Below are 15,961 nucleotides of genomic sequence, written 5' to 3'. Positions count from 1 at the left end.
TTGAGACTTTCCAGTTCCCAGTTGTGAGCTCTACCATCAGATTATGCTATCCCAAGCTCCAACTTTGAGACTTTCCAGTTCCCAGTTGTGAGCTCTACCATCAGATTATGTCATCCCAAGCTCCAACTTTGAGACTTTCCAGTTCCCAGTTGTGAGCTCTACCATCAGATTATGCCATCCCATATATTGGGGCTGTTTTATTTTCATTTTTAATGAGTAAATGAGTTGGATATAACTCATTCCTGAATAAATCTTTAGGAGAACTGCAATGGCAGTCAGATAAAAAATAAATAAAGTTAATATTTTTTATAAGCAATGAAAACTGAAGCACAACGTTTAAATATAATTTCTTTAATTCCATTAATGAGTAAAGTTTTAAAAAAATAATATAATGCTTTTTTCAAGGCAAAATGGAAAGACGAGAAATGTTTTTAAACAAGCAGTTAAGTGTAACAAAAGGCACTGGAGATATTTATAAGTATTATGAGTACCACGCATTTAGTTATTCCATTAGAAAAACCTTATTAAAATTCTAAGCACTATAAATGAAAAAGAAAGTATTGAATATATCATATTAATTGATACAATAGAAATACAAAGATCTGCAGATTATAAACTTACATTTAAGCCTAATTCAATATGTAGGCTTCGATGTATGTGTAATGTAATCAACATTTTGAATTTTAAAATGTAAAAGTAAATTTATGTTATTTTTTTCAAGTATCAATATTTGCATTATTCAAATTTTTATGTTATTTTTTCAAGTATAATTATTTGCATTACTCAAATTTTTATGTTATTTTTTCAAGTATAATTATTTGCATTACTCAAATTTTTATGTTATTTTTTCAAGTATAATTATTTTCATTACTCAAATTTTTATGTTATTTTTTCAAGTATAATTATTTGCATTACTCAAATTTTTATGTTATTTTTTCAAGTATAATTATTTGCATTACTCAAATTTTTATGTTATTTTTTCAAGTATAATTATTTGCATTACTCAAATTTTTATGTTATTTTTTCAAGTATAATTATTTGCATTACTCAAATTTTTATGTTATTTTTTCAAGTATAATTATTTGCATTACTCAAATTTTACTTTGAGATACTGAGGTCAATCATAGTGTCAGTAATAAGAAAAAAAACTTTCCTCAAGTCCATAAAAATGGAACTGTAGGCCTGAAAAATGGGCAGCCATTTTGTCCTCAAGACTCAGTCTCACCTGATCCAGTCAGTACTGGGGGGGATTGTACTAAGGGGACAGCACTGTGGGGCAGTACTGGGGGGGGGGGGACTGCACCAAGTATACACCACAAATATTAATTAGATAATTGAAGTCTCTTGAAGCAAATAATTTTGTTTAAATAATTTCATATTATCATCTGTCATATTTCATAATTATAATTTATAAACATTTATATACTTAACAGACATAAAAATATTAATTCGAAGTCTATATTGAATAAAACATTATAGAAGTCTTTTTTAGAATAATCAGCTATTTTTTAAATTCTTATTTTTACCAGCAAAAAAAAAGTTTAATAAATAAAATGTTTAATTTTTTTTAGACTAGAAGGAATGGATGTTAAAAACTTATTTCTGGTTTGTGTAATCTGTTGTATACAAAAGAGTTTTGGAACAAACCAGAACATCATTGTGTCTTTACCAGAACATCATTGTGTCTTAACAATCAAATGATAGAGAAAAAAAAATCTAATTTTAAACATTTACGCTGGAAAAGAAAATAACGCAATAAATGGCAAGCCATCTATAAAAGAATGAACATTTACTCTACATCAGCAATATCCAGTCCAAACTGTGCTATACCTCAAGCCATGTTTGCTGCTGTTTTTGTGAAGCTGATTACTTATTGGAATGACTTGGTACATTACCAACATTTCAGTTTCTCATTGAACTAGTACAAAAGTTTGACTTTTTAAATTCGACTTTAAAACAATAAAGAAAATTTTAGATAAAAAAAGAAAAATCTTAATTCCAGTACTAGCTTTACAGAAATCTTATGAAATACATTTTCTTAAAAAATTGAAATACAAAAGTTTTTAGACAACTAAATAATTTTATGATTGAAACAGTAAAAAAATAATTTCTTCTTGCAAAAATGGTAAATAATACAATCAATTTATGGGAAGCAAGAAGAATGAATAAAATTTGGTTTGCACTAAAGCAGTCACTTTGTTTGTTAGGAATGTTTGGAGACTACTGCAGTTAACATCAGCATAGCTGGAGCTAGGCAAGAAGTCAGCTCAATGGGTGGCTCTGTGGGGAGAGATCAGGGGAAGGAGTGCCCACAAAAACTCCAGAGTCTGTCGGGCTCAATTCATTGGTGCTGAACATGTCTTCCTCACCTGATGCTAGAAAGGTTTCAGGTTGGCTGCTCAAGTTAAAACTTGATGGTAGAAAGGTTTCAGGTTGGCTACTCAAGTTAAAACTTGATGGTAGAAAGGTTTCAGGTTGGCTGCTCAAGTTAAAAAGGTGCTGGTGGCCACCAAGAAAGAAAGGTTGTGCCTGGTTCTCATTGCTGACACCAAAGATATTAAAGTTTTGTGCTGTGGACTCCAGTAAGTCGACCTGTTGTTCTTGACTTAACTGCTCAAACAATTGGGCCATTTGTTCTTCTGGAAGGCAGTTGGTGTCAGGGGTCACGAGGCTGCCTGCTGACAAACTAGAGGCTGGCCCATCAAACTGATTGTAGAATTGCTCCGCGGCTAAATTGTGATGGACATTTGCCAAGTGGCTGTTGACCTGCTGGATGTGAGACAGGTCCACCAACACTCCCCCCATACATCTGATGCCTTGGCTTGTGGTGGCCAGACCTTGAGAGGCATTAACCCCATATGTGCCTGAGGGAAAAATTGGAGAGTTTATTCATCTTAACATCATAGTCCAAGATCAATAAGCTCTAGTGAGATGGATTTCGTGTTTAACAGTTTATAATAATTGTGGTGTTAAGCTACACAATGTATATATATGAAAGTGTGTTTGTGTGTTTGTTTGACCCTAATGCATTATTACAACTTTTATTCAATCAGCATGAAACTTGGGGAGTTGATGAGGATAATCCTGGGGAGGTTTCTGTGGGAAACAAATTTCAATTTCGCAGGGGCGGCACCTTAGCAGGGTGCAATTTGGCACAGCAGGCTTTCCCAGGAGCGCTATGGTGCATACGTTCGTTTTAAAGAGCGCAACAGGCTATAGATACCATGGCTTAATATAGTCATTGACTAAATAAAATCTGGCGCATCCTTCAGTGCCCCGCCAAGACTCCCCAATAAGCAACATGGCACCTACATTTGTTTTAAAATGTGCAAAACACTACAGATATGGTGGGCTAATATAATTATTCACTAAATGGAATCAGGCATGTCCAGCGTAGCCCAGGCAGGGTGGATTTTAGGGTCTCGGGCTTTCCTGTGAGCACTATGGTGCATACGTTCATTTTAAAGAGCACCCTACAATAGGGACACGACATTCGATAATTAAACCAAGCCAGGGACCGTACTCGACCCCCCTGTGGTATTGTAACCGGTGGCTTTCAAGAGCGCCCCACAAAGTCCTGACTATAATGGAGGGTGATTAACGTACACTCAAGGCGTTCATACAGCATGCCCTGCGGCATCTAGGTAGTAGCGTGGACGTTCCCTCGTCCTAACAACTAAAATGCAGGAAATATAGTGCTGGCATTGTTTATCATAAATAACGCACTTTTAGAAAACAAGGTCACACTTCTAAAAATAATTCTATAAATAACTTTTTGTAACTTGAGGAAACCATCCTGTAGCATTTCGTCACTTTGCAAATGATGCAATCTTAATCTATTTTTAGTTGATCCAATCAGAAATTAAGATAACGCATCTAAAAATACACCATTAGTAAATTTAGCAAGTTGCATCAATCTGATGTTTATAACTTGTCAAATATTTTTTTTGACATATTAAATGACGTCACACTCGCAGGGGGGAGGGGGGGGTCCATAATTTTGTGATGGTGTGTGATGAGGGGGGGGGGGGGGTGGTTAAGATGATGTGACGTCACACTTTTTGCATTATAAAAAAGCAATGTTAGAAAACGAGTTTTAGCCGTTATTTCGCGTTGTACAAAACGATTTTAATAAATTGTGATAGCAATTGATCAAAATACTCTTTGTTGACATAGTTCTGACAAGATTTTGGAGGGGGGGTTGTAGACTGAGGTGTGATGTCATTTCGAAGAGGGAGGTCTGGCTTTTTGTGACGCTGTGTGACGGGGGGGGGGGGGGAGGTAAAAATCGTCAAAAAAAGTGTGAAGTCATTTATGGATGACCCCAAACACTGCAGTTGACTTCTGTCACTTTAGCCAATGATGCAATCTGCATCTTTGTTTCTGCACTAATCAACAAAATCGAACGATTCAACTCGGACGCTTCATTAGTAGCATTTTAGCTGTTAGGTGAATTTTCTCATTTCTAATTCATCGACATCATTCAACTGTTGCTCACTTAACATTGCATCTTGAAGATGGACAGCGTGTGTGTTTTACAAATATAAATTGAATGTTATCTAGACCGCAGCAACGAGAAGGAGGGGTACTTTAGTAGTAGAGCAGGAGGGGTACTCTAGTAGTAGAGCAGGAGGGGTACTCTAGTAGTAGAGCAGGAGGGGTACTCTAGTAGTAGAGCAGGAGGGGTACTCTAGTAGTAGAGCAGGAGGGGTACTCTAGTAGTAGAGCAGGAGGGGTACTCTAGTAGTAGAGCAGGAGGGGTACTCTAGTAGTAGAGCAGGAGGGGTACTCTAGTAGTAGAGCAGGGGGTACTCTAGTAGTAGAGCAGGAGGTACTCTAGTAGTAGAGCAGGAGGTACTCTAGTAGTAGAGCAGGGGGTACTCTAGTAGTAGAGCAGGAGGGGTACTCTAGTAGAAGAGGAGGAGGGGTACTCTAGTAGTAGAGCAGGAGGGGTACCCTAGTAGTAGAGCAGGAGGGGTACTCTAGTAGTAGAGCAGGAGGGGTACTCTAGTAGTAGAGCAGGAGGGGTACTCTAGTAGTAGAGCAGGAGGGGTACTCTAGTAGTAGAGCAGGGGGTACTCTAGTAGTAGAGCAGGAGGGGTACTAGTAGTAGAGCAGGAGGGGTACTAGTAGTAGAGCAGGGGGTACTCTAGTAGTAGAGCAGGAGGGGTACTCTAGTAGTAGAGCAGGAGGGGTACTCTAGTAGTAGAGCAGGAGGGGTACTAGTAGTAGAGCAGGGGGTACTCTAGTAGTAGAGCAGGAGGGGTACTCTAGTAGTAGAGCAGGAGGGGTACTCTAGTAGTAGAGCAGGAGGGGTACTCTAGTAGTAGAGCAGGAGGGGTACTCTAGTAGTAGAGCAGGGGGTACTCTAGTAGTAGAGCAGGAGGGGTACTAGTAGTAGAGCAGGAGGGGTACTAGTAGTAGAGCAGGAGGGGTACTCTAGTAGTAGAGCAGGAGGGGTACTCTAGTAGTAGAGCAGGAGGGGTACTCTAGTAGTAGAGCAGGGGGTACTCTAGTAGTAGAGCAGGAGGTACTCTAGTAGTAGAGCAGGAGGTACTCTAGTAGTAGAGCAGGAGGGGTACTCTAGTAGTAGAGCAGGAGGGGTACTAGTAGTAGAGCAGGAGGGGTACTCTAGTAGTAGAGCAGGAGGGGTACTAGTAGTAGAGCAGGGGGTACTCTAGTAGTAGAGCAGGAGGGGTACTCTAGTAGTAGAGCAGGAGGGGTACTCTAGTAGTAGAGCAGGAGGGGTACTCTAGTAGTAGAGCAGGAGGGGTACTCTAGTAGTAGAGCAGGGGGTACTCTAGTAGTAGAGCAGGAGGTACTCTAGTAGTAGAGCAGGAGGTACTCTAGTAGTAGAGCAGGAGGGGTACTCTAGTAGTAGAGCAGGAGGGGTACTAGTAGTAGAGCAGGAGGGGTACTCTAGTAGTAGAGCAGGAGGGGTACTAGTAGTAGAGCAGGGGGTACTCTAGTAGTAGAGCAGGAGGGGTACTCTAGTAGTAGAGCAGGAGGGGTACTCTAGTAGTAGAGCAGGAGGGTACTCTAGTAGTAGAGCAGGAGGGGTACTAGTAGTAGAGCAGGAGGGGTACTCTAGTAGTAGAGCAGGGGGGGGTACTCTAGTAGTAGAGCAGGAGGGGCACTCTAGTAGTAGAGCAGGGGGTACTCTAGTAGTAGAGCAGGAGGGGTACTCTAGTAGTAGAGCAGGAGGTACTCTAGTAGTAGAGCAGGGGGTACTCTAGTAGTAGAGCAGGAGGGGTACTCTAGTAGTAGAGCAGGAGGGGTACTAGTAGTAGAGCAGGAGGGGTACTAGTAGTAGAGCAGGAGGTACTCTAGTAGTAGAGCAGGAGGGGTACTAGTAGTAGAGCAGGGGGTACTCTAGTAGTAGAGCAGGAGGGGTACTCTAGTAGTAGAGCAGGAGGGGTACTAGTAGTAGAGCAGGAGGGGTACTCTAGTAGTAGAGCAGGGGGTACTCTAGTAGTAGAGCAGGAGGGGTACTAGTAGTAGAGCAGGAGGGGTACTCTAGTAGTAGAGCAGGAGGGGTACTCTAGTAGTAGAGCAGGAGGGGTACTAGTAGTAGAGCAGGAGGGGTACTCTAGTAGTAGAGCAGGGGGGTACTCTAGTAGTAGAGCAGGAGGGGTACTAGTAGTAGAGCAGGAGGGGTACTCTAGTAGTAGAGCAGGGGGGGTACTCTAGTAGTAGAGCAGGAGGGGTACTCTAGTAGTAGAGCAGGGGGTACTCTAGTAGTAGAGCAGGAGGGGTACTCTAGTAGTAGAGCAGGAGGTACTCTAGTAGTAGAGCAGGGGGTACTCTAGTAGTAGAGCAGGGGGTACTCTAGTAGTAGAGCAGGAGGGGTACTAGTAGTAGAGCAGGGGGTACTCTAGTAGTAGAGCAGGAGGGGTACTCTACTCTAGTAGTAGAGCAGGAGGGGTACTCTAGTAGTAGAGCAGGAGGGGTACTCTAGTAGTAGAGCAGGAGGGGTACTCTAGTAGTAGAGCAGGAGGGGTACTCTACTCTAGTAGTAGAGCAGGAGGGGTACTCTACTCTAGTAGTAGAGCAGGAGGGGTACTCTACTCTAGTAGTAGAGCAGGAGGGGTACTCTAGTAGTAGAGCAGGAGGGGTACTCTAGTAGTAGAGCAGGAGGGGTACTCTAGTAGTAGAGCAGGAGGGGTACTCTAGTAGTAGAGCAGGAGGGGTACAGAGCAGGAGGGGTACTCTAGTAGTAGAGCAGGAGGGGTACTCTAGTAGTAGAGCAGGAGGGGTACTCTAGTAGTAGAGCAGGAGGGGTACTCTAGTAGTAGAGCAGGGGGTACTCTAGTAGTAGAGCAGGAGGGGTACTAGTAGTAGAGCAGGAGGGGTACTAGTAGTAGAGCAGGAGGGGTACTCTAGTAGTAGAGCAGGAGGGTTACCCTAGTAGTAGAGCAGGAGGGGTACTCTAGTAGTAGAGCAGGAGGGGTACTCTAGTAGTAGAGCAGGAGGGGTACTAGTAGTAGAGCAGGAGGGGTACTCTAGTAGTAGAGCAGGGGGGGTACTCTAGTAGTAGAGCAGGAGGGGTACTAGTAGTAGAGCAGGAGGGGTACTCTAGTAGTAGAGCAGGGGGGGTACTCTAGTAGTAGAGCAGGAGGGGTACTCTAGTAGTAGAGCAGGGGGTACTCTAGTAGTAGAGCAGGAGGGGTACTCTAGTAGTAGAGCAGGAGGTACTCTAGTAGTAGAGCAGGAGGTACTCTAGTAGTAGAGCAGGGGGTACTCTAGTAGTAGAGCAGGGGGTACTCTAGTAGTAGAGCAGGAGGGGTACTAGTAGTAGAGCAGGAGGGGTACTCTAGTAGTAGAGCAGGAGGGGTACTCTAGTAGTAGAGCAGGAGGGGTACTCTAGTAGTAGAGCAGGAGGGGTACTAGTAGTAGAGCAGGGGGTACTCTAGTAGTAGAGCAGGAGGGGTACTCTACTCTAGTAGTAGAGCAGGAGGGGTACTCTAGTAGTAGAGCAGGAGGGGTACTCTAGTAGTAGAGCAGGAGGGGTACTCTAGTAGTAGAGCAGGAGGGGTACTCTACTCTAGTAGTAGAGCAGGAGGGGTACTCTAGTAGTAGAGCAGGGGGTACTCTAGTAGTAGAGCAGGGGGTACTCTAGTAGTAGAGCAGGAGGGGTACTCTAGTAGTAGAGCAGGAGGGGTACTAGTAGTAGAGCAGGGGGTACTCTAGTAGTAGAGCAGGAGGGGTACTAGTAGTAGAGCAGGGGGTACTCTAGTAGTAGAGCAGGAGGGTTACCCTAGTAGTAGAGCAGGAGGGGTACTCTAGTAGTAGAGCAGGAGGGGTACTCTAGTAGTAGAGCAGGAGGGGTACTCTAGTAGTAGAGCAGGAGGGTTACCCTAGTAGTAGAGCAGGAGGGTTACCCTAGTAGTAGAGCAGGGGGGGTACTCTAGTAGTAGAGCAGGAGGGGTACTCTAGTAGTAGAGCAGGAGGGGTACTCTAGTAGTAGAGCAGGAGGGTTACCCTAGTAGTAGAGCAGGGGGGGTACCCTAGTAGTAGAGCAGGGGGGGTACCCTAGTAGTAGAGCAGGGGGGGTACCCTAGTAGTAGAGCAGGGGGGTACTCTAGTAGTAGAGCAGGAGGGTTACCCTAGTAGTAGAGCAGGAGGGGTACTCTAGTAGTAGAGCAGGGGGGGTACTCTAGTAGTAGAGCAGGAGGGGTACTCTACTCTAGTAGTAGAGCAGGAGGGGTACTCTAGTAGTAGAGCAGGAGGGGTACTCTACTCTAGTAGTAGAGCAGGAGGGGTACTCTAGTAGTAGAGCAGGAGGGGTACTCTAGTAGTAGAGCAGGGGGTACTCTAGTAGTAGAGCAGGAGGTACTCTAGTAGTAGAGCAGGAGGGGTACTCTAGTAGTAGAGCAGGAGGGGTACTCTAGTAGTAGAGCAGGAGGGGTACTAGTAGTAGAGCAGGAGGGGTACTCTAGTAGTAGAGCAGGAGGGGTACTCTAGTAGTAGAGCAGGAGGGGTACTCTAGTAGTAGAGCAGGGGGGTACTCTAGTAGTAGAGCAGGAGGGGTACTAGTAGTAGAGCAGGGGGTACTCTAGTAGTAGAGCAGGAGGGGTACTCTAGTAGTAGAGCAGGAGGGGTACTCTAGCAGTAGAGCAGGAGAGTACTCTAATAAAGGAGGAAGTCATTGAGTGAATTTGGAGGTGAGGATGAATGTTTAGGTGAGACTATATGGTGGAGGTGAGGATGAATGTTTAGGTGAGACTATATGGTGGAGGTGAGGATGAATGTTTAGGTGAGACTATATAGTGGAGGTGAGGATGAATGTTTAAGTGAGACTATATAGTGGAGGTGAGGATGAATGTTTAGGTGAGACTATATATTGGAGGTGAGGATGAATGTTTAGGTGAGACTATATATTGGAGGTGAGGATGCATGTTTAGGTGAGACTGTATATTGGAGATGAGGATGAATGTTTAGGTGAGACTATACATTGGAGGTGAGGATGAATGTTTAGGTGAGACTATATGGTGACTGTTGATTCTGTGAGCATAATTTACCAGGCAGAGAGTTGCTCTGGTGACCTGACCTTTGACCTTGGGCAGAAGGCCACACATTGGACTGGGGTTCCAAAATAAATTCACTTTTTATTGGAGCCTGAGGGGAAAAGAAGTTACTAAAATTACATTTAATCTTAATGAGAAAATAATCAACAAGTTACTAAAATTACATTTAATCTTAATGAGAAAATAATCAACAAGTTACTAAAATTACATTTAATCTTAATGAGAAAATTTAATCTTAATGAGAAAATAATCAACAAGTTACTAAAATTACATTTAATCTTAATGAGAAAATAATCAACAAGTTACTAAAATTACATTTAATCTTAATGAGAAAATAATCAACATTTTGAATGAAACATAAATAAGAAAGAATGCACTAGAAAAAGAAAATTAAACAAATTTTCTTTCTTTAGTAAATGTATTGCCTCTTATGAAATCTCTGACACTTGTAATTTTTTGTATTCTCTGTGTTTTAAACCTTGGTATTATAGAGATTTATATTTTTTTTATACTCATTATTGGTAATTAGGAATCTTAAACATTAATTGATTCATTCTTTATTAAATTTATGATCCATCAAATTTAGCAATAATTTTATAAATTTAAGAAATCATTTCTTGAGTGTTTTCTGTTATAAAAACTAGCCAGCTGACTCTTACAATTAGTAAAAGAGGGATCAATTATTTTTGATATGCATGTTAGTTTTTTTTATCTTGAGAGCTTCACAAAAGGTTGTTGTTTTCAAGATGGCAGCTGTTGCCATGGCAACCATACTTTCAGAAGAGTCCCTGATGTAAGCAAATATTTTCTTTTAGTATCCTAATTTAGATACACAAATAAAGAAGGCAGTTTGTACTGTCAGATTTGATTTTCCCACTTGGGTCCAGCTAGGGGGATGGGGGAGCGTTTAAATTTTGAAAACATCACTTTTTGTAAAAAATGTAGGATTTTTAATTACCTAGATACTCTGACAGGACAGCCCCCCCCCCCCCCCCCCCCCAACAAACATAGAGACAACACTTGACTGGTTAAAAAATGTAAAAAGCAAGACAATGACATGAGCACCTGGTCTGTGCTGGGAGCCAGCAGATCAAAGTCTGGCACGTTGCATGCCTCCTCTCTGTGCTGCCTTTTCCTGGGTCCAGACTCCAAGGGAGACGTCCCCACCCCATCACAACTGTGGGGGTCTGCCTCACTAGATCAAACAGGGCCAAATGTCAGTAAATATCATCTGATCATTTTTCTACATTTGTATAACGACCTAAACAAATGCATACCCCTATTTATGTGACCAGTACAAATTAACAAGAACTGTATTGCAGTGAAAAGCACTGGGACTTGTACATTTTAATTAATTAATTAATTAACGATGAGCAACTGACTGCTAACTTTAGTTTTAGCTGTAGCTAAAAGTTAAACTTTAATGTACAAAACACCCACTCACACAGAAAGGTGCTAATTTGCCAATGCTTTGTTAGTGATAGAATAAAAAAGTTATCACCTGGATTTCAGGTTGAAAGTTTCTAACTTCTCTACCATGATTTTATAATCTTCAAACGTTCGAATCTGTGGATCTGCCGGGAAAAAAAATTACACTTTTTTAAAGTTTAAAAATTATTTTAAAATAAAATGATCTAAATCAACAGATATTTTTTAGTTGTATATTTGTAAAGTTTTATATTTTTCTACAATTTAAAAAAAAAAGATGCCTTTAATGTAATGTAAACATTTTTGATAAAGGAAACAGTTCGAAAGCGATAATAAATTATAATCACTGGCTTTTTTGGATGATTCTTCAACATTAGAAGATCTTAATCACACGTCTATTCACTTGATATGTAACTTGTACAAATTAATATCAAACATTTAAAAAACACCAAACATTTAAAACTTATATATTATTTTGTAATGAATGAAACAGTTTTAAAAAATTGGTTTAAAAAGTATGACTATACCTCCTCCATATTTCTTTAAAGCACTGATGCCTACACTTTGTTTGGAAGCCGTGTACAAGTACTTGGCTATGGACCTTTTGTTTTTCTGTATGCCAGCAATGGCTCCATACAACGTGTTCTTCTGAATGGCTTTGATCATCAGGGGGACAGAAATCACTTTGTCTAAGGGGCAGATTGGGGTAAAGATAAACTTGTCAGATTGGGGTAAACTTAGGACTTGTCAGATTGGGGTAAACTTAGGACTTGTCAGATTGGGGTAAACTTAGGACTTGTCAGATTGGGTAAACTTAGGACTTGTCAGATTGGGGTAAAGATAAACTTAGGACTTGTCAGATTGGGGTAAACTTAGGACTTGTCAGATTGGGTAAACTTAGGACTTGTCAGATTGGGGTAAACTTAGGACTTGTCAGATTGGGTAAACTTAGGACTTGTCAGATTGGGTAAACTTAGGACTTGTCAGATTGGGGTAAAGATAAACTTAGGACTTGTCAGATTGGGGTGAACTTAGGACTTGTCAGATTGGGTAAACTTAGGACTTGTCAGATTGGGGTAAAGATAAACTTAGGACTTGTCAGATTGGGGTAAAGATAAACTTAGGACTTGTCAGATTGGGTAAAGATAAAACTTGTCAGATTGAGGTAAAGATAAACTTAGGACTTGTCAGATTGGGGTAAACTTAGGACTTGTCAGATTGGGTAAACTTAGGACTTGTCAGATTGGGGTAAAGATAAACTTAGGACTTGTCAGATTGGGGTAAAGATAAACTTAGGACTTGTCAGATTGGGTAAAGATAAAACTTGTCAGATTGAGGTAAAGATAAACTTAGGACTTGTCAGATTGGGGTAAACTTAGGACTTGTCAGATTGGGGTAAAGATAAACTTAAAACTTGTCAGATTGGGGTAAACTTAGGACTCAAATATAGGCCATTGGAATGATACTTTATGTCTAAATTTCTAACTAAATAGTTACAACTTAATTAATTATTCATGAAGGTTAATTCTAAGAGAGATGGCCCACAAGATAAAAAGATGGACCACAAGATAAAAAGGTGGCCCACAAGATAAAAAGGTGGCCCACAAGATAAAAAAATGGCCCACAAGATAAAAAAATGGCCCACAAGATAAAACAAGAGGTCTACTGACGTGTTGCCTCATTAGGCTCGCCCTCCATCTTGATGTCCATAGTTAGGGCAGCTGTAGCCTCTTTAGAGCTCATGTTTTTCACCTGTGAGGAAATGCTTGGTCTGAGAATGATAGTCCCCACAGCTACCAGCGGATTCATCAGCAACTTTTCTGCTGTTTTCTCACTGCAGAACCCATAGATGGCGCTGCACATCAAGGAAAATAGTTATACAATTATTTTATACAATTAGTTTTTTTACTATTTGTGACTAGCAGACACTTGACGATGTGACAATATGCTGTAGCCAGTACAATGTCCCAGCTCTGTTCAATCTTGTGGTATAAACCCCCCATCCTCCCCCCAGGCCAGGGATGAAAAAAGTGTTTGAGAAATACAGGTAACTCACCCACCAAAAAAGGTAACTCACCCACCAAAAGGTAACTCGCCCACCAAAAAAAGGTAACTCACCCACCAAAAAAAGGTAACTCACCCACCAAAAGGTAACTCACCCACCAAAAAAAGGTAACTCACCCACCAAAAAAAGGTAACTCACCCACCAAAATGTAACTCACCCACCAAAATGTAACTCACCCACCAAAAAAAGGTAACTCACCCACCAAAAGGTAACTCACCCACCAAAAAAAGGTAACTCACCCACCAAAAAAAGGTAACTCACCCACCAAAATGTAACTCACCCACCAAAATGTAACTCACCCACCAAAAAAAGGTAACTCACCCACCAAAAAAAGGTAACTTGCCCACCAAAATGTAACTCACCCACCAAAAGGTAACTCGCCCACCCAAAAGGTAACTCACCTACCAAAAAAGATAACTTGCCCACCAAAAGGTAACTCATCCACCAAAAGGTAACTCATCCACCAAAAGGTAATTCGCCCACCAAAAAGGTAACCACCCACCAAAAGGTAACTCTTCCACACAAAAAATATAACTCACCCACCAAAAGGTAACTTACCCACCAAAAGGTAACTTGCCCACAAAAAGGTAACTCATCCACAAAAAGGTAACTCACCCATCAAGCCAGGGTTGAAGCAGGTGTTTAGACAGGCTGTACATGACAGCATGAAACCAGGTGTGGAATGAAAATGGAAGCTCCTCCGTGTTTCTTGATTTCTTCATCTTGTCCTAACATAGAATACAAGATTTATTCTTTAATTTACACCAATTGTTGGTTACACCATTTGTTCTTTACACCAATTGTTCTTTACACCAATTATAGGTTACACCATTTGTTGGTTACACCATTTGTTGGTTACAATACTTGTTGGATTATAAAATGTGGTGGTTACATCATTAGTGTTGTTGTTGGGACAACAATGTTGCAACATACTAGAGGTCTGTGCACCCAATGTGAACTTACCTTGATAAATCCCTGCATTGAGACCTTTCCGTCAGTACTTTTGCCTGCAAGAGTAGTTTTGAAAAACATGTGATGGATGTTTACATAGATTTGGATGCTGTGTGAAAAATATAACTTACTTTTGGTGAATCTAATATTTGAAATTGATACATAAACAGATAAGTATGTCAAGGTCACAACAATAGATAAGTATGCCAAGGTCAAAACAATAGATAAGTATGTCAAGGTCACAACAATAGATACGTTGTGAAGAAATTGAACAAGAAAGTGATGGAGCAGCCTCTGACCATTATCTTACTTGGTAATCTATCGACCAAAAACTTCTTTAAACCTTACTTGGTAATCTATCGACCAAAAACTTCTTTAAACCTTACTTGGTAATCTATCGACCAAAAACTTCTTTAAACCTTACTTGGTAATCTATCGACCAAAAACTTCTTTAAACCTTACTTGGTAATCTATCGACCAAAAACTTCCTTAAACCTTACTTGGTAATCTATCGACCAAAAACTTCTTTAAACCTTACTTGGTAATCTATCGACCAAAAACTTCTTTAAACCTTACTTGGTAATCTATCGACCAAAAACTTCTTCTCCTCCTCAGTCAACTTCCTGCCCCTCTTGTCAATGTAGCGAACCCTGTCATCTAGCATCTGTATGATGGCGCCCACGTCAATTGGGTCAGGACATGTAAAACTGCCACTGTACTGTAAGATACAGTCAAAACATCTATCAATAGTTGTCTACCCGTAACTATGTGTTTCACATACATTGGCTTTTGTATTAATCAATAGGTGTCAACTGAGAAAAAAAATGTTTTGATTTTCAATATTTAAGAAAAAAGTGTGACCAAACAAAATATGAATAAAATTGTTGCTATTGTTAAAAGAAATGAACATTAAACCATCTGAAATGTCACTCTTGAAGCACTGACCATATCAGGAGAGTTGGCGCAGTACAACATCTTGGCACCAATCAGCTCCAGGAGTTGGTTGGATCCAGTGTTGAACATGAACGGCAGCGACAGCGTCTGTGGTGTCAGATATGACAAGTGTCACAAGCAAAGTTTACACCAGTTACATCAAGAATCATTCAGATATTAAGTAAAGATGTTTAGTTTGTCCTCCATAGAATAGATAATTTTACACCAGTTACTTCAAGAATCATTCAGATATTAAGTAAAGATGTTTAGTTTGTCCTCCATAGAATAGATAATTTTACACCAGTTACATCAAGAATCATTCAGATATTAAGTAAAGATGTTTAGTTTGTCCTCCATAGAATAGATAATTTTACACCAGTTACTTCAAGAATCATTCAGATATTAAGTAAAGATGTTTAGTTTGTCCTCCATAGAATAGATAATTTTACACCAGTTACATCAAGAATCATTCAGATATTAAGTAAAGATGTTTAGTTTGTCCTCCATAGAATAGATAATTTTACACCAGTTACTTCAAGAATCATTCAGATATTAAGTAAAGATGTTTAGTTTGTCCTCCATAGAATAGATAATTTTACACCAGTTACTTCAAGAATCATTCAGATATTAAGTAAAGATGTTTAGTTTGTCCTCCATAGAATAGATAATTTTACACCAGTTACTTCAAGAATCATTCAGATATTAAGTAAAGATGTTTAGTTTGTCCTCCATAGAATAGATAATTTTACACCAGTTACATCAAGAATCATTCAGATAAAAGCATTTGAGTGAAGACGTTTATTTTATATGTCAGGATATATGTCAGGCACATAGTGCATGGGGGAGGAGTGTTGTTAAATAGGGGGTTAATAAATGTTGGACTTTGGCAAAATATAGAAGAGAGATGAGGCAGGAAACATTTTGAACTTTTTAAATAAAATTCAAGATGGTGAAAATTTTAATTAGATTAGAAATGATATTTATTTTGGGAATGTGGTGGAATTTTATGATGTAACTTTAGGGCTTTAGTGTTTTGACATTATTAATGCACAAAGTT

General features: G+C 40.1%; 1 protein-coding gene across 1 annotated transcript in view; it reads right to left on the bottom strand.

The window, feature by feature from the left end:
* Positions 1-341: 341 nt before the first annotated feature.
* Positions 342-15,961, bottom strand: part of LOC131939332 (signal transducer and activator of transcription 1) — a 32,657-nt gene continuing 17,037 nt past the window's right edge. Inside the window, exons 13-22 of the mRNA XM_059297570.1 lie at positions 14,917-15,012; positions 14,548-14,689; positions 13,984-14,027; positions 13,636-13,748; positions 12,626-12,810; positions 11,483-11,644; positions 11,029-11,101; positions 10,593-10,722; positions 9,522-9,618; positions 342-2,864 (exon numbers count right to left, since the gene is read on the bottom strand). Coding sequence (XP_059153553.1) covers positions 2,263-2,864; positions 9,522-9,618; positions 10,593-10,722; positions 11,029-11,101; positions 11,483-11,644; positions 12,626-12,810; positions 13,636-13,748; positions 13,984-14,027; positions 14,548-14,689; positions 14,917-15,012 — 1,644 coding nt within the window. The 3' untranslated portion in view covers positions 342-2,262. The remainder of the gene's footprint in view (positions 2,865-9,521; positions 9,619-10,592; positions 10,723-11,028; positions 11,102-11,482; positions 11,645-12,625; positions 12,811-13,635; positions 13,749-13,983; positions 14,028-14,547; positions 14,690-14,916; positions 15,013-15,961) is intronic.

This window comes from Physella acuta, unplaced genomic scaffold (genome assembly GCF_028476545.2).
Source record: "Physella acuta isolate Inbredline_101_S28 unplaced genomic scaffold, ASM2847654v3 ptg000275l, whole genome shotgun sequence".
Taxonomy (NCBI): domain Eukaryota; kingdom Metazoa; phylum Mollusca; class Gastropoda; family Physidae; genus Physella; species Physella acuta.
Note: the sequence above shows the minus strand (reverse complement) of the source record. Positions and strands in the feature narration are given on the sequence as shown.